Genomic DNA, 18,639 nt, shown 5'->3' with positions numbered 1-18,639 from the left:
GTTTGCTTTTAGAGCAATGAGATCTGAATCCCAGACAGTGCACTCTACCCATGAGCTTCTCCTCACCCTAGTATGTCTTAGTTTTTTTTGTAGAGGATCCTCTATTTAACACATACAATTAATCTTTGTATAATACTTCAGAAAACATATGTCCTGTTTTATGAGAAAGCAGCATTGTGGCAAGAGCTAACTCCAGCCTTTCTTAGCAGAACATATTATGCTTACAAAAGGTCACGTTGGGAACCCCCACAGAGCAGCAGGTCCTGAGAAATCGGTTTTACACTGGGTTTCATTGCTCTTTACACAACTACATGCAAAATGTGCATGGCCTGAACCCTGCTTTTAAATGGAAATTTCATCTTCCAGCTGGAAAAGCTCAGCATATGCTTTCCCAAAGCCTCCGTGTTGTTAGCAAAGCTTACCTGCGTGTTAGCTCTCAAATCCAGGATTGGCTCCGATGCCACGGTTTGACCACAGCTATATATGAATGCTTAATACCCATATACTAAAATAATACCCCTGTGATTGCACACACTTTTGAATACGGAGGTATGACTTCCATTGAGCAAAAATGGCCCATTGAATGAAATGTTTGTCCAAGATTGATTGGTCATTAAGTCTGAGGATTACGGTATTGAGAGTAATAGGTAAGGTTTACGAGAAACGAGCAGCCGGGTTAAGGCATCTCAAGGGCCATGATGAGGAACAAGAAAAGATTAGAAGGCAAATCTACCTCAAGACACATAAGCCTTTAGATAGAACACAGCGAATCCCGAGTTTCTGGGTTACCTCAGAGGAGTGCTGCACTGTGATCATCTATGCTCACGGCTATTCAGCCTTCACTGTAGCCCCCTGACCCTAACTCCTGCTGTACCTCATCCCTCTCTGTTTGAATTGCCAAGTACAGGGGCAGGGTCCATGCGGTTGGATGGGGACCCATAGTCCATCAGACACAATTTACGAATTGAAGTTGGAGTCATGCAAAAAGACAAGAGTGAGAAAAGTAACTGTGTAGGGTGCCTGGAACCTGGAGGTTGGAACCGTAGAACTCACAGGGAAAGACACCCATGGACTGAGGGCCATACTGGTGTTCACAGGACTCCTCTGTGCTCTTGATGGGTCTCTCTCTCTCTCTCTCTCTCTCTCTCTCTCTCTCTCTCTCACACACACACACACACACACACACCACACACACATACTACACACACACACACACCACACATACACATACCACATACCACACACACACACCACACACACCACACATCACACATACACACAACACACACACAACACACAACACACACATACACATACCACACCACACACACCACACCACACACACACACATACCACACACACACACACACACACCACATACACACATACCACATACACACAAACACACCATTACACACACACACATACCACACACGACACCACACACACACCACATACATAACACACACACACCACATACACACACACCACATACACACACAAACACACCATTACACACACACACACATACCACACACGACACCACACACACACCACATACACACACAAACACACCATTACACACACACACACATACCACACACGACACCACACACACACCACATACATAATACACACACACCACATACACACACAAACACACCATTACACATACACATACACACACACACACACACACACACACAGCAAGGCTTCTGGTATTTTCTAAGCTCTGCCTGTGCAAGCATGCACTGTATCCCTTCTGTGGCTGCTGTGTGCACATCTTTCTGGCTTTTGTCACTACTTCTAACACCTTTGGATGTGTCTCCAGTTGATAGTGGTGCCAAGGAAGAAGATGAAGAAGAAAAACAGCCAAGAGAGGAAAAGAACCTGTGTGACACTTCTTTGTTCTCATTGTCCTTGGATGGGGAAGCCTGGTGCAATTAGTGCTTTGGCTCTGTAGCATCAGGATAGGAGGGAGTAGAGGGCAAGGTGGTAACAGCTAAAGGCAGGCAGTGTTCCCTAGAAAATGTTTCTGTCCAGCTCGGAGACATTATTAGTACAATCTCCTAGGAAGCACATTTCAAAAGAAGCTCCAACTAAATAAGGGGTACATCTTGATCCAGTAGTAGGCCCTACACACTGAGTAGTAAGTACCACAGGGTGGCAGCCCCAGTTCCTCCTCTGTTCAGCTTTCTGCCTGAGGCTCCTCATGCTGGAGCTGGGGGTCCAGAAGTGATTTATTTACCAGCATCTCTTAAAAGGACAGGAGCAACCTCTGTGGCCTCTGTGTGTGACTGGGGACTCTTAGGGAGGTACCACATACCTATCACTAAGATTTTCATTTGCTAAACCACATCTTCTGGGAGCCAAATGTTCACCAATGTAGGGTACTTCTGTTCAAACTACTTTTTAAAAGATTGTATTTTAAATCAATTTACAAATGAGTGTAGATTCATACAGCTTCTCTAAGTTCTTCATTTTGGTGAACCCCTTTCTACCTCTTCCTCCCCACCCCCACATCTTCCTTCCCATTCTAGTGAAGACCATTAGCTCTGAGTATTCTCTCCCTACTCTTCGTTCTGTCCCTCTTGTATTATCTACTTGGAACTCCAGAGATCATAGGCTCTCGAGTAGCATCTTCCTGCCCAAGGTCAAGCCAATTAATAAGAGCAGCATGGGGGTGGGTGGGGGCTTCCTAGGTTCTCTCCCAACTAAGGAGCGACTTAGGCTGCAGAGGGAGGGAGAGTCACTTTTCTTTAGGAATGTGGCCAATGAAAGACTGTTCGGGTGGATGACACACACACACTCCTCGCCTGCGTTCCACCTTTAATTGGATTCAGTGAATTAAATAAATAAATAATAAATGACCTGAAGTTGGGAGAAATCTGTGATTGGGGATAGAAGAGAGTAACAATGAGGGATGATATTTTTAAAGAATAAAAAATGTAAAGACTATGTTAAAAACAACCAAAATTTGATTAAAAAATTATTAAAGTAAAATTGGGGAGGGGGATAATCAGGTGTGTCCGAGGCAATGGGAGAGTGGATACTAAGAAAGCTCATGAAGATTACTCTGTGAAAGAAGCCAGTTTGCAGAGGGAAACCGGAAGCCCTTCCTTCCCATGGCATCATCTGATGAACAGGGCATGCTCAGTGTAATGAATATTCTGAGTGTCAACTTGAGAATATCTGTAATTAACTGAAGTCTGGGTACCCTGTAAGGTGTGTTTCTCAATCGTCTGAAGAAGGAAGATCCACCTTTAGTCTGGGCCACAGCTGCTAGTGATGCTCTTCGCTTACTTGTCCTCACTCTGGCTGGCAAATCCATCCCTTCACTGGCATTGGTCTAGTTCTGGGTTCCAGTGTACATATCTTTACAGTTTTGTCACTACTTCTGACACCTTTGGATTTGTCCCCAGTTTAGAGTGGTGCCAAGGAAAAAGATGAAGAAGGGAAGAAGCCATTGAACTAAACAACTACTGGATTCTTGGAATTTCCATTCATAGGCAGCCATTGCTGGACTAGCTGAACCATAACTGGTAAGCCACTCTACTAACCCCCTTCTGTGTGTAGTATGTGTGTGTGTATATGTGCATGTGCGTGTGAGTGTGTACACATGTGTGAGTGTGTGCAGGCAAGTGTGCATGTGCGAGCATATACATGTGTGTATGTGTCCACACGTGTGTGAATGTGTGTGCACGTGTGCATGTGTGTACATGTATGTACCTGTGTATATATGCTTATGTGTGCATGCATGCACATGCCTGTGTGTGCATGTGTATGTCTGAGTATGTGTGCATGTGTGAGTGTATACATGTGTGTGCATGTGTGTACATGTGTGTGAATGTGTCTGCGTGTGTGTGTGTATGTGCCTGTGTATGTGTTTGTGCATGTGTGTGCGCCTGTGTGTATACATGTGCGTGTGAGTGTGTATGCATGCCTGTGAGTATGTGTGCATGCAAGTGTGCATGTGTGAGTGTATACATGTGCGTGTATATGTGTATGTGTGTATGCATGTATGTGCCTGTGTGTGTGCACGCACGCGTGCACATGTGCCTGTGTCCATTCTATCAATTCTGTTCCTCTAGAGAATCCTGACTAGTATAGTGAGAAACAAAACAAAGTTCTGGAACTAGGAATGGAGTGTAGATAAGAAAGCCCATTCCCCACATAGCCTATACCTCTGGCTCTTTGCTCTGCTGAGCAGACCACTTCCATTCTGGAAAGTGCAATCCCTTTCCTAGTTAGTTTCCTGTTTCTAGTCCAAACCTAACTTGAAAGCTCTCACTTTTTCTCCATTCCTCCTGGCTACAGATGGTAGCTTCACTTAAACAGATCCGGTTTTCTCTTACACTCTAATAAACTGTCATCAAGATTCCTTTGGAGTCCACTCTTAAATGCCTCTATTAATGAGACTTAGAGGGCCAAAGGGAAGCTCAGTTATGCTGGTAGCACAGGCATAGTGGTGCACGCATTTAATAGTGGCACCTGGGAGGCAGCAGGTTAGAGTTTAGGAACAGCCAGAGCTACACAAGATCCTGTCTCACGGAGTGAGGGTAAATTCACACTGAAGAACATCTGATCTGCTTTGAACTTGTCAAAGACAGGTGTTCCTTCTCTACCCTGTTCTATGCTGTTTGTAGAGGGCTTTGCTCTGTATCAGACATTCACAGCAGCACAGTCTAATGTCCTCACAATGACATTCATTCCATCAGTGTTTATTGAGTACCCGCTCTGACACACAGCCAGAGGAAGTTTATAGAGAAGCCAGGTGGATGATCGATGGCCTAGAATGCCAGCAGCATTCCCATGGCCCTGATGATCACCACGGAGCATGGCCTACCACATTGTGACTGTCACCTGAATATCCACAACCTGACCATAACATGGAAGTAATAACTAAGCCTGGACCAGGTCCAGTGAGGATGGAAAATCATAAAGTATTTTCCTGGTGACTCTTGTAAAGAGAAGACCTGACCACCTGGGACATGAGCTGCTTACCATGTAGAATTAGAAACTCTGCAAACAACTCTTTCAACATCACCCAGAGAAGAATCAGACTGTCTTCTCCATGGCTAAGATCCACATTACCCTTGAGTGACAGCCAGGCCTATGGCCACATTTTCGAGTACAGAAAATCCTTGTGATATTTTTTCCAATGTGGGGTGGGAGTCTCTTGTTACATGTGGCCTGAGGGAAATTTGATTTATCTCCCTTAGTTAAGAACTAAATCACATGCTAAGCTAAAATTGTGTGTGTGGTGTTTCTTTTTATGTGTGTTGTATGTCTCTGGTGTGTGTGTGTGTGTGTGTGTATGTGTGTGTGTTTGTATATGGTGTGTCTATGTGTGTGTGATGTGTATTTATATGGTGTGTCTGTATATTTGTGTTGTGTGTATGTGTTTTGATGTGAAAGTGTGTGTGTGTGTGTTATGTCTCTGTGGTTTGTGTGTGTAGTGTATATGTGTCTGTATGGTGTGTGTGTATCTGTGTGTGTGCACATATGTATGTAATGTATGTTACATGTGGTTTATGTGTATCTGAATGTGTTATGTATGTTGCATGATGTTTGTGTCTGTGTGTGTTGTATATTATATGTATGTTGTATGTGGATTGTGTGGTGGGTGTGTGTTATATGTGGTTTGTGTGTGTGTCTATGTTGTTTGTGGTTTCTGTGTGTGTGTGGTGGTATGTCTGTTTGTATATGGTGTAAGTTTGTGTGTGTGATGTGTATTTATATGGTGTGTCTGTTTATGTGTGGTGTGTATGTGCTTTGATGTGAATGTGTATAGGCGTGGTGGTATATGTCTATGTGGTTTGTGTGTGTGATGTATATGTGGCTATATGGTGTGCGTGTGTGTATCTGTGTGCATATGCATATGTATGTGATGTGTGTTACATGTGGTTTGTGTGTGTCTGCGTGTGTGTTATATGTATGTTGTATGTGGATTGTGTGTGGTGAATGTGTTGTATGTGGTTTGTATGTGTCTATGTTGTATGTGGTTTGTGTGTGTGTTACATGTTGGGTGTGTGGTATATGTATGTTGTATGTGGATTGTGTGTGGTGTCTGTGTTGTATGTGGTTTGTATATGTGTCTATGTTGTATGTGGTTTGTGTGTGTATTACATGTTGGGTGTGTGGTATATGTATGTTGTATGTGGATTGTGTGTGGTGTCTGTGTTGTATGTGGTTTGTATATGTGTCTATGTTGTATGTGGTTTGTGCGTGTGTTACATGTTGTATGTGTGTGTGGTGTATGTATGTTGTATGTGGATTGTGTGTGGTGTCTGTGTCTGTGTGTGTGTGTGTGTGTGTGTGTGTGTGTGTGTGGTATGCACACAAGAGCACAGTACCCTTGGCATCCAGAAGAAGGAATCAGAACCTCTAGAACTGGCCATTGTGAGCTGTCCAGCACTAGTGCTGTGTACAGAACTTGGGTCCTCTAGGAAGGCTGTATTACTGAGCAGTGTCTCTGCCATGCTAGTACATCTTCATCTCTAACCTTCACAGCACTGTCCTATTTAGCATAGGACTTACCCGAATTTTGTGGAAGATCACTTCTTTCTTTTGAGTTGTTACTGATTTTGTTTGGTTGGGATTTTCTTCGGTTGTTTTTGAAACAAATTTTCTGTAGCCCAGTCTGGCCTGGAACTCAACTATATACCTAAAGATGACCTTGAACTCCTGAGTCTCCTACATGCTGGGGATACAGGTGTATGTCATGCCGTCTTTACTGGGCATTCTGAGGCATTCATTCCACCATAATGTGTGATAATGAAGGTGGCATTCAAATCCATTCTTTCTTTGCTCACCACTTGCTCCTACTTTCAAAGCTCTCATCTTCTGCTTCTTAAGCAGGGCCGATTGTGGTTTCTTTTTAAGAAATAATCTTCCAACATCAATGACATCCAAAGGCCTCTGGAAAGAAAGGGGGGACAGGGGAGGAATGCAGAGCTCAGCTTTGAGGCAGCACAGAAACTCAGCCTGAAGGGCCGTGAGGGTGGGGAAGCGTTTGAAGTCATTTGAGAGCACCCTGGCTCCCCTTGGCAGGTCACTCCATTCTTTCCATTCGATTTAGTACTTTGTGTTCACTACAATTTATAAGTTCTTAAGCAAATGTAGAGGGAGGAAAAGCTAATGTTCCTGATCATACAGTCCATCAGAATGACAGCCCAGCTACACTTACCCTGTGGTGAGAGCAAGAAAGAGTTGCTCCCAAAAGAAGTTCTGCATGAAGAAAGGAAATCACAGAGACCAGGACCCGGTGCTTTTTCTACAGAGATCAGTCACGAACCGGTTTGCAACATGGGTGCCTGGCACAGCCACAGTAACATGATCTGTGACTGAAATGGCTGCCAAATAGCCCTTGTAGGGGCTGTTGGCCTGCTAGAGAGGACAAGCTTCAGAGCGAAGCCACATAACGGGGCTGCAAGCATTGCCAATAGAAAGCAGAGCTGGTTTTCATTATCTCTCTGTTTCCCCATCAAACAGATTCACCCGTTTTTTAACGGTCATAATTCCATTTGGAATTGTGTTTGGCAAGCCTATCCAAACCATGCCTTGGTGATTTCTCATCTTTGGCGGTCTTCTTTTCAGGTTTAGGCACATCCCATGTGTATAGTCATCTAGTCTTGAGATCTAGAGGGTTCTCCTCTCTGTCCCAGGCAAAAGGAATCAGCAGAGGCCATGGGGCATTTAGGCTCCATGTTTTCACAATGATGGGATCGAGACAGAGGATAGCCTGGGGGAAGGATGTAGGTGCTGTCCTCTGAAGGGTAAGAACAAGACCTGCTATCACAGAAACATCATCATTTTAAGCAACAACTGTAATAGTTGATACCCTTTCTGAAAGACGTACTTGGTAGCGGGCACTGTGCCAGGTACCTGGAGAGAGTCGTTCACTGTCCAATTGCACGCACGGAGAGACAGGAGCACAGAGTCATCTGTTCAGCCCCACATTAGTAAACATGGAATTGTCGTTCCCCGGTGGGACCTCCCTTTCCTCAGAGGTTGCCTGTCTCTAGGGCCCACACACAGCTGTCCTAATCACCAGCAAGTAAGACTTGGTTAAAAATCACACAGGAAATGCCCCTTGGGGCTCTAAGGTAGCACTGCTCAAGATTGAGAGGCAGCTCAGTGCCTTGCTTGAAGGAGCGTGGGCCATCGAGGCTGAAAAGCCACACCCCCGAAAAGCCACGCCCCTATACACAACACTGTTTTCAGCTGATTTTGCTACAGAGTAGCAGATGTTATTCAAGTGGCTTAGGACTCAAATCAGCCTCTCATTAATGACTTGGCAATTGGGGAAGCCACAGACAGACCAAGATGTCTCATTGTCCCTGTGTCATCCAGTGTTTCCTACTCCAATGCTATCTCACCATGAATCAAGAATTTAAACAGGACTCGCTTTGTGCAGCTTCACTTTCCTTCATACAGCTAATGTAATGTGACCCGGAGGAGCATTTGTTTCACTTAGACATGCTCAAAGCAGCTTTTCTTTTGCAACTACAGAAAACACATAGCAACAGCATGGAGCCTCACACACCTAGAAGCTTACTTTCTATCCTTCCTCTGTGTGTGGCTCTGAGGAAGTTACATGGGTCTCTGTTCCTGTTTCTTCTCTCCAAGGAAAATGACCGTAGCAGACAGGTAAGCAATCTCACAGCCACCGAGACACTGCTCAAAATCTGATTGACAGTCAGTTTCAGCCATATTTTGGCTTCCATTCCATGGACACTTAGAAAGCACATTTTATGTTTCCTATAGGAACTCCCTGGTCCATGCCTATCTAACTTGCAGTCACCATAGGCAATGTCCTTTGTATTCGGTAGCACACAGGGGTCATAGTACTGAAACATGAGCTCTCTAGGGAACAAGGCTCAAACCCAGAGCAGGCCAGCATGCACTCAGGAGTATAGTTTGGTTGTGTATGGAAAACATAGACAAACTTTGAAATATATTTAATGGCACAAAAGTGGTAATACTAAGTTAAAAATAAGACTTAGGCCAGGGAGTTGGCTCAGAACTGTCAATTCTTCCAAGGGACCTGGGTTTTATCCCCAGCACTTAAAATATGACTCAAAACCATCTCTATCTCCAGTCCTAGAGGCTGTGGTGCCTTCTTTGGCCTCCGTGAATGCCAAGCACACAGGCATACATGCAGGCAAAACACCCATACATACACACATAATAATAGATTAACACCCACAATACACATGCCCATTAAACACATACATAACATAAAAACATACACATACACAACACATGCACATACACAAAATACATGTAAAATGCACCCATAACACACAAAGTGCATATACATAACACACAAGCATGCACACACACACATACACATCACACATGCACACCAAAAACACATAAAATACACACATAACACACATAATACACATGCACACATAACACAAAAACATACACATTCACATACACAATACATGCACACGCAAAACACACATAAAATACACACATAGCACACATAAAGCACACATGCGCACACATACAAACATGGCTAAGTCTACAAAACTTCACTCTGCAAAGCCTCCCAGTTGCCTATTTGAGCAGCTCCTGGCTTCTTGCGGTGGAGGGCAGCATCACTGGTGCTGTCTTGCCATTCCTTTCCACTGAATACCTATGAATATGTATTACTTTTGTAAAGCAAAACAGCTCAGAGGGTTAAAATATTTCATTAACATTTTTTCTCTCTATTGCATTAGGTGGAACAGGCAGTCACCTTGGAAACTGTGTGTGTGGGAAAGCTTGGTAAGCAGTGAAATCTGGGCTCTAAAATTGAATATTCCACGATGAGAACAACACTGGAATAAAGCGATCAGGCAATAACATTCACCCAGGATGTCTAGCTAGCTACCTGAGGCCTGGGAAGTGTTCGGGGACCGTAACTGCTGGACATGAGCCACAAGCTACAGCACAGCAGAGTGCAGCCCTCCAGTGGCCATTAAGGACAGTCACACAGAGAGCAGAAGAACAGATCTCTCCTGCACTGCCTCTGAGGGGTAGACGTGGTTGGAGGCTAGAGTTGGGGGGTGTGGTAGAATGTGTCTGTCCTACTTGTGTAAGACACTGTCCCACCCCAGGATTGCTCAAAATGAGTAAGCTACAGATGAAGAGAATGAGAAGTCTTGTGAATCCAACCAAAGTCTGTATTTAAGATCCTCAATGTTCTTTTTTTTCTTATTTATTATTTTACTTATATTCACTTTACATCCCGATCTCTCCCCCCTCCCACAATTCTTCCCCCTCCCCTCCGCCTCCCCTTCTCCTTTGAGAGGGTAGAGCCTCTCCATACCCCCCCACACCCTGGCACATCAAGTCTCTGCTGGGCTATATGCAACCTCTCCCACTGAGGCCAGACAAGACAGCCCAGCTATAACATATCCTACAGACAGCCAACAGCTTTGGGAATAGCCCCCACTCCAGTTGTTCGTGATCCACCTGAAGACCAAACTGCTACACATGTGCAGAGCGGAGGGCGGGAGGTGGGCTAGATCCAGCCCAAGTCTGCTCTTTGCTTGGTGGCTCAGTCTCGGAGAGCTCTAAGGGTCCAGGTTAGTTGACTCTGTTAACACGGGACCTTCAACCCTTCCCCCAGTTCTTCCATAAAAGTCCCCTACTATTTGGCTGTGGGGCTCTGCATCCATGAGTCAGCAGCTGCATGGAGCCTCTCAGAGGACAGCCATGCAAGACTCATGTCTGTAAGCATAACAGTATCATTAATAGGGCCAGGGATTGGTGCTTGCCCATGGGATGGGTCTCTAGTTGGGCTGGTTATTGGTTGGCCATTCTCTCAGTCTCTATTCCAATCCCTGTCCCCGCATATCTTGTAGGCAGGATAAGTTTTGGGTTGAAGGTTTTGTAGATGGGCTGGTGTCTCTATCACTTCACTGAGGTTCCTCCCTGGCTACAGGAGGTGGCCTCTTCAAGTTCTATATTCCCAATGCTGTGAGGCACAGCTAAGGTCACCCCATCGATTCTTGGGTGCCCCCTATTCCAGATCTCTGGCAGGTCCTCGAGATGATCCCCACCTCCCCACCCTGTCAGTTGCAGATTTCCATCCATTCTCATGACCGTCTATCCTAACCCTCCCCACACTTGATCCTAAACCTCCCCTCATTCCCTTCCCCATCCCCTCTCCCACCCAGACCCCTCCCTCCATCAGCCTCTTATTTTATTTCTCCTTCTAAACGAGATGCAAGCATCCTTGCTTGGGCCTTTCTTTTTGTTTAGCTTCTATGGGTCTGTGGAGTGTAGCATGGGTATTCTGTATTTTATGGCTAATATCCACTTATAAGTGAGAGCATACCACGCATGTCCTTTTGGGTCTGGGTTACCTCACTTAGGCTGATATTCTCAAGTTCCATCCATTTGCCTTCAAAATTCATGATATCTTTGTTTTTAATAGCTGAACAGTATTCCATTGTATAGATGTACCATATTTTCTTTATCCACTCTTCAGTTAAGGACGTCTAGGTTGTTTCCAGCTGCTATGAGCATAGTTGAGCATGTGTCCTTGTGGATGGTGGAGCATCTTTTGGGTATATGCCCAGGAGTGGTATAGCTGGGTCTTGAGATAGAACTATTTCCAGTTTTCTGAGAAATGGACTTGTAGGGCATTTTCTTAATTGATGATCAATGGGGGAGGACCCAGCCCATTGGGAGTGGGGCCACACCTGGGATGGTGGTCCCGGATTCTATAAGAAAGCTGACTGAGCAAGCCATGAAGAACAAGTCAGTAAGCAGCAGCCCTCCATGGGTGAACTGCTTTTGAGGATCAGCTGTTACATGGAACTGTAGGTGAATAAACCCTTTGCTGCCAGGTTGTTTCTGGTCGTGGTGCTTCACTGCAGTAGTAGCGCTGACTAAGGCATGATATTCAAGTCATCACCTAGTCTTCTAGTTAACACACCATTTTCTTATCCATTTGCTTTTGATCATATTGTCCTGCCACAGCTTCTCTCTCTCTCTCTCTCTCTCTCTCTCTCTCTCTCTCTCTCTCTCTCTCCCTCCCTCCCTCCTGTCTCCTCCTCAATGTTCTTTTACTTTATGACCCCCTTTTTAATAATTTATTTCCCTTATGTGTCAAGCATTTTTACAGATCAAAACTGGGCAACTTGCATATTACGGAATCTCAGGCTCAGGATCTAGTGCAATACTGAAGCAAGTCTTGGAATTTTCTTGCTTTTGCTTTCATTCTTCCTTTCCTTTTTGAGGCAGGTGACCCAGGCTGACCTGGAATTTGAGATGCTCCCAGCCCAGCCCCTTGAGATTTACCTTCAGATTGTTCTCAATAGGAAACTGAGATCTCCCAGCACCAGTAGGAGACACCGATTTGTCTAGACAGACGTGAAACTTCAAACTTCCAAAGTAAACCACAATTTTCTTCTAAAACACTTCCAGAGAAAGCAAGTCAGGGAGCATCTACTGCCTAAGGAAGATGGAATATTCTGGTCACAGCAGCGTTCCCACGTTGGGAAAAGAGATATCATGCAGGCAGACAATGGTGCTGGAGGAGCCAAGAGTTCTACATCTTGATCTGAAGGCAGGAGGAGACTGTCTTCCACAGAGAGCCAGGAGAAGGTTCTGTTCTGCCTTTGGTTCTGCCTTGAGCAGAGCTTAAACAAAGGATCTCAAAGTTCACCACTACTTCCTCCAACAAGGCCACACCTCCTAATAGTGCCACTTCCCATGGGCCAAGCATATTCAAACCACCATATTCTACTCCCTGGCCCCCATAGGCTTGTTCAAATGCAGGAGTCTATGGGGGCCATACCTAAACATAACATAATGCAAAATACATTTAGTCCAACATCAGAAGTCCCCAAAATCTATAACAATTTCAGTAATGTTAAAAGTCTAAAGATCAATGTCTCTTCTGAGATTCATGCAATCTTAACTATAATCCCCTATAAAATCAAAATTAAAATAAACAGATCACATACTTCCAATATCACAGGATACACATTGCCATTCCAAAACATCATAATGAGGAAATACTGGACCAAAGCAAGACCCCAAACCAGCTGGGTAAAAGCCAAACACCAAGTCTCCATGTCTGATCTGCAATTCCTTTTAGCTTTGATGACCACCACACAGTTCTTTCTCTTGGGCTGGTTTCACTCCCTGATAACTGCTTTCCTAAGCAGCCAGGAAGAGGGTCTTTTCTGCCCTGGGTGGAGCTTAAGCAAAGTAGCTTAAAACCCACTTTAGATGGGGCAAGCATATTTTTAAATATTTGCATTTGCAACTCAGCTTCATTTTTCTTAGTACCCCTAAACTTACTCATAAAGGCAGAAATGTAGCAAAGAAAAGGTGGCATTCACTCACCATACCTAAACTGAGAAGGGGAGTTTGAATCTTCTAAATTAATCAGCATGTTTTGTCTTGAATTATTATGAGGAAAACAACAAAAAAAAAGGTTTTGATTTGTCTTAGTTGGGGTTTTACTACTGTGAACAGACATCATGACCAAGGCACCTCTTAAAAGATCAACATTTAATTGAGGCTGACTCACAGGTTCAGAGGTTCAGTCCATTATCATCAAGGTGGGAACATGGCAGCATCCAGGCAGGCATGGTGCAGGAGGAGCAGAGACTTCTACATCTTTTTCAAAGGCAAACAGAAGACTGGCTTCCAGGCAGCTAGGAAGAGGGTCTTAAAGCTCATACCTACAGTCCTCCAACAAGGCCATACCTCCTAATAGTGCCACTTTCCATGGGCCAAGCATATTTAAATCACCACACCTAGTATTCACCACCCACACATGCTCCACACTGAACTTAATGCTGAAGAACAAACCAGAGCTCTGGCTTTTGTTGACCAGTGTGAAAACTCTGAACTCCATACGCCAGTTGAATAGGACTTTGGAACACACTAGGTAACAGCTCTACCTCTAAGATATATCCCAGCACCCCCTTTCCTTTTTTTACTTTAAAATGAGATATTGCTGTGATGCCCAGGCTAGATGTGAACTCACTGTGTGACGTAATGAGGCCATGAACACTGAGATGCAGTTGCCTCTGCTCTGAGAAGCTGGGGTGACTGCAGGTAACAGTGCTCTTATCTGTAGCTAGCCTTGACTACGTATTTCCTCTCTGTCTCACCCCCACCCCCGCCATCTGGTTTAAAGAATCTTTTTCCTTAGTTTGTGTGTGTGTGTGTGTGTGTGTGTGTGTGTGTGTATCAGTTGTAATATGAAAGATGTAAATCTTCCTCTGCCCTCCATGATTTTGAATATATAAGATAATGTCTTCCCAAGTTCTTTCTGGAATTTTTCCCCTTACATTTAACCATTGCTGAAAAGTCTCCATATACTTAATTCCTCCAGACAATCATTGAGAATTCCTTTTTCTACTCATCTCTGTTTATGAACCTCCCATCCCCCTGGAGACACACCAAAAGCAAGTCTTGTTTTGACTTTCCTCATTACCATGTTTCCCAGCACTACTAGTATTTCCTGATGATCCCCACCCCCTGCCCCACATCAAGAGCCTTGGGCCCAGCTATAGACCAGTCCTCTGTGTTTTCTCTCACATTCTAAGTTCCTTTATAAAACTAGCTTGGTCACTGTCATGAAAAGACAGATCAAATTATGGCCATGTTGAAAAAAAATCATCATATATTGAGTGACACTATTCAGATGTCATCCTGACATGATGATGTCACCGTTCTCCACAGTAAACAACACTGTAAAGCTTGCTGAGCTCTAGTACAGCACTCTGTCTGTCTCTCTGTCTCTTTCTGTCTCTCTGTCTCTCTGTCCCTCTGTCTCTCTCTGTCTCTCTGTCTCTGTCTCTGTCTCTGTCTCTGTCTCTCTCTCTCTCTCTCTCTCTCTCTCTCTCACACACACACACACACACACAACTTTAATGATAATTACCAAATGGAGTTATTTGCTCTACTCTACTCCCTCACAAATGAATTTAACCTTCAACTTCAATACCGTATTTCACAGATTCCTGGTAAAGAGGACCACAGAGAGCATACCACATAGTCTGTTATTTCAGACACCCCTTCCATCAAACCTCAGCCTAACCCTATCATTAAGTTGCTCTCTGTAGTCTCTCCAGCTGGCTTTAATTTGTGCGTCATCTGCCACTCTCTGACCTAAGCCCAGTGAGAAAGCCCAATACACAGGGACACTGCAGCTTTCAAAATGGCAAGCCATTCGTTGCTGCCTTTCTTCCTCACTCCTTTTAACTGTATCACTGAAGAGCTGTCCTATTTGTTAAAAGGAAAAGTTAGAGTCCAAAATCAATACTCAAAGAAATATTAACCTTCCCCTTGACTGCTTCCAAGATAAGCCTGTGTACCCCAAACAGAAATAAACACAGCCTGGACAACTGGAAGCCAGTACCCCTCAGACATGAAGCTCTAGCACTCACTTTCAAGCAACAGCTTTTATATCAGTCCAGCAAACACAACTCGCCCTCGTTCATCCACTTCATAGCAGTTGAGAACAGTACTTAGCATCAGTGTGAGTGTCATGTGACAGCTCAGAGAGACTTCGACCATGTGGCTCTGTATAAATTGTCACGCTTGTCAGCTATCTGGCCAATTGCCTTAGAGTAAACACACAGTAGCCATGTAAGGGAATGAAAAATACGGGCAACCATCTGAAATTTAAAAATATTCAAACTTTTACTAGAAACAGCTTGCATGAGAAATTTAAACAGCATAGAGTCCTGAAAGGGGTTCCAACCCAAAGTTCTACCAAAAAAAAAAAAAAAAAAAAAGAAAGAAAAAAAAGAATCATATGTTCAGGTGACACAAACTAACCAAATACAGCTAAGGGACCTCTGGAAAATTTAATGGCATGCTGTAGCTTAATATCACAGGCTATATGCATAACAGAACCAAGACAAAGAAAGCCAAGAAGCAAATGAGCGGATATCAAAAGGAAACAAGATATCGTGAAAGTAACACAAACATGTATCGATGTCCTTGAAATGGCTTGCAGGGTGAGCTAAACCCTGGAGTGTTACAAATAGCTGTTACTATTTCAGGCAAGTCTGGTCACTAAAACACCCTCAAGGGTTAGTAGATAGCTTAGGCTCCTGCTAGCCTTCCAAGTCTCCCTCTGTGTATAAAGCAGGCTGTAGGGAAGGCTGAGACAGCAGCAGTACTACACCCGCAACAAATAAGACCTAACCTGACCTTTCCAGAGCACCTTTCAGGTGGTCATCCCCCTGCCTCAGTGTTGTTGCTACAGCTGCAGAACATATCATAGGGTCCCCAACAAAGCCAGAGTGCTGTGTGTTTCTCAGTGCCTCACCGACACCAAACACCTCCTTGATAGAAACTTCCAGAATACAAGTACCAGTAGAGGGAAGACTCTTGGGTATGGGCTTGATTTCAATCAACGATCCTGGCAAATGAACCTCTCTGATATTTCAAAATGCCTGTGCTAGTGAATAATAGAGAATTATATTTCCTTTCCTTGCAGGAGGTTAGGGGAGATTGTGGGTCTGGGAGAGTTCTGGCGTGTACACCAAAGAGGATGAAATTGAGGGATAATATGCGATCAAATGACCAGAAGAACTGGATCCTGTAAAACATGGAGGAAAGTTAATATGCCGTGGTCTTCATAAAGCAAGGCTATTATAATCGTCACATGCAAGTACCTGGAAACTTTATAGCTGGACACTATTAAAAGCACGTTCTCTCAATAAATTTAAATGTGCTGAACATCTTGGCAATTTAAGTTTTAAATGGGAAATTTAAAGTATTAGACGGAATTATGGGCTAAGCTGAGGCTCTTGGCTTTTACCAATTTTAAACCTTGTTACAATCTGGGGTTCTCTCCCCTCCCCTTAACTTCACACAGTTCTAATCTGCATTGTATGCACTTTGCTGTGTGAGTTTGCTGCTTTCCAACAGTGTAAGGTTTCTGTAAGCATACACAATCAAGAAAAATCTCAGATGATGCAGTTGGTAATAAATTAGACTAGCCACGTTTGGTATTATTGTCGTGGCCCTTTTGAACTAGGGAGTTCAGAGCTCTGATAACAAGAACAACTGCTATCTATTTTTAAATAATGAATCATTGGCTCACAGAAGTCAGTGGGTAAGTATCAGGGCATGAAGGTGGAGAAGGAACGAAACAAGTTGTGAGGCATTTGTTTCCCATTAATTATTCTCCCTGTTTTAAAAAGTAGTAGAAACGAATGTCAAGGAGACATTCAACCTAGTTTGGTTTGCTGTGGGTGATCACATTACGCACCCTATGTTTACACCAAACCGTAGGATGGACCCACTACCTGCTCCCTGGAGAACTAGCTCCTTGCCAGCACAGACAACTTTGGGTTCTAGAGAAGTCAAAGGCTTTCCTCATGAGGAGAAATCACAAGTAAAATGACTCATTGAGGAATAACAACTCCAAATGTATATCCACTAATTTTCTGCAGCTACCATTGCTAACACAAAACGCACAGGGGGAGTGTGGTACTGTGAAATGTCTCCTGAAAACCGCAGTGGCAAAGGTTTAGTGATGCGTCTGGATATGCCACCCAACAACAAGAAAGAGTAGCCCAGCGAGCAGAGAGAAAAATACTCCAGCCGGGGCCAGAAAAAACGACCAGCCGTACAGAACAGAAGGCGTGAACTCCCAGCAGTCTTTCATTTTCGAGGCTCTGTAGCTTTCCATGTCAGACACTGCCTGGACCCAGATGACATACAGTATCACCACCAGGGAAAACAGGACACCTGAGGAGAGGAGAAGACCGTTAGCCTTTCTGGGGGTATCGTCCCTCCAAACCACTCTAAAGCATTCATTTGTTCAAGGGTAAACGCCTCATTTCTGACCTAAATCAAACACTGTCTGTGTCCTTCTCTGTCAGCTAAATCGGTGATTCTCAACCTGTGGGTCAAATGACCTTTTTGCAGGGTTCACCTAAGACCATAGGGGAAACAGGTATTTACATCACAATTCACAACCATGGCAAAATTACAGTTGTGAATTACAGTGATGAAATAATTTTATGGCAGAGGTCTGCCACAACTTGGGGGACTGTGTTAAAGGGTTGCAGCATTAGAAAGGGTGAGAACAAGGTAGACACGATGTTGGTTTTCATATTTTAAAGCATTCTGTGGACAGCTGAATCAGCATGAGGTACAACAACCATAGGTGATATGCACTTATTGAGTACTTACTGTTTGCCAGGTACTGTGACGACTCTATGAATATTTATATTGACATGTATACACCTTAACTGATGCTAGGTTTGAAGCAAGCAGTATAGCCCATTATTGCTTCTTTCAAAAAAATGCAATGGATCCATGGAAATAGCTCTCTCAGCCCCATGGCATTAAGTGTGTACAGTCACAACTAGTGGTTTTCAGCCCAGGCTCTTCAAACTCTTGCTACACCATGGAAATCCACCTAACTCTATGGAGCTGCAACCAAACATGGCTGTGAAAACAAATCTATGTGAGCACCATACAAGAACAGGCATGACCACTTGCATGTACAAACTGGGCAATGGGGCAAACAAATGTTGTGTGTTTTAATCTCCATTTTTATTTTATTTGTGTAAGTGTTCGGCCTGTGTGTATATCTATGCACCATACGCATACATTCTGTGCTAGAAGAGGTCAGAAGAGGGTGTT

At 44.0% G+C, this 18,639-nt stretch overlaps 1 protein-coding gene and 1 long non-coding RNA gene across 7 annotated transcripts in view; one reads left to right on the top strand and one right to left on the bottom strand.

Moving 5' to 3' along the window:
• Window positions 1–6,452: 6,452 nt before the first annotated feature.
• LOC120094676 (uncharacterized) lies at window positions 6,453–10,186 on the top strand. 2 transcript variants are annotated; one of them, XR_005489117.2, is made up of 3 exons: window positions 6,453–7,778; window positions 8,515–8,652; window positions 9,735–10,186. It is a non-coding gene; the product is annotated as an uncharacterized LOC120094676 (long non-coding RNA). The 2 variants fall into 2 exon arrangements; XR_010054768.1 differs by having other exon boundaries at window positions 6,453–8,652.
• A 5,462-nt stretch (window positions 10,187–15,648) lies between these two features.
• Tmem182 (transmembrane protein 182) overlaps window positions 15,649–18,639 on the bottom strand; it is a 51,880-nt gene continuing 48,889 nt past the window's right edge. For 4 of the 5 annotated variants that reach the window (XM_039084079.1, XM_039084077.1, XM_039084078.2 and 1 more), the window contains one exon: window positions 15,649–17,736. In XM_039084079.1, the coding sequence (XP_038940007.1) occupies window positions 17,516–17,736 (221 nt within the window). In that variant the 3' untranslated portion in view covers window positions 15,649–17,515. The remainder of the gene's footprint in view (window positions 17,737–18,639) is intronic. The other variant, NM_001109305.1, reaches the window with a different exon arrangement.

Source organism: Rattus norvegicus, chromosome 9, assembly GCF_036323735.1.
Source record: "Rattus norvegicus strain BN/NHsdMcwi chromosome 9, GRCr8, whole genome shotgun sequence".
NCBI classification, from domain to species: Eukaryota; Metazoa; Chordata; class Mammalia; order Rodentia; family Muridae; genus Rattus; species Rattus norvegicus.
Note: the sequence above shows the minus strand (reverse complement) of the source record. Positions and strands in the feature narration are given on the sequence as shown.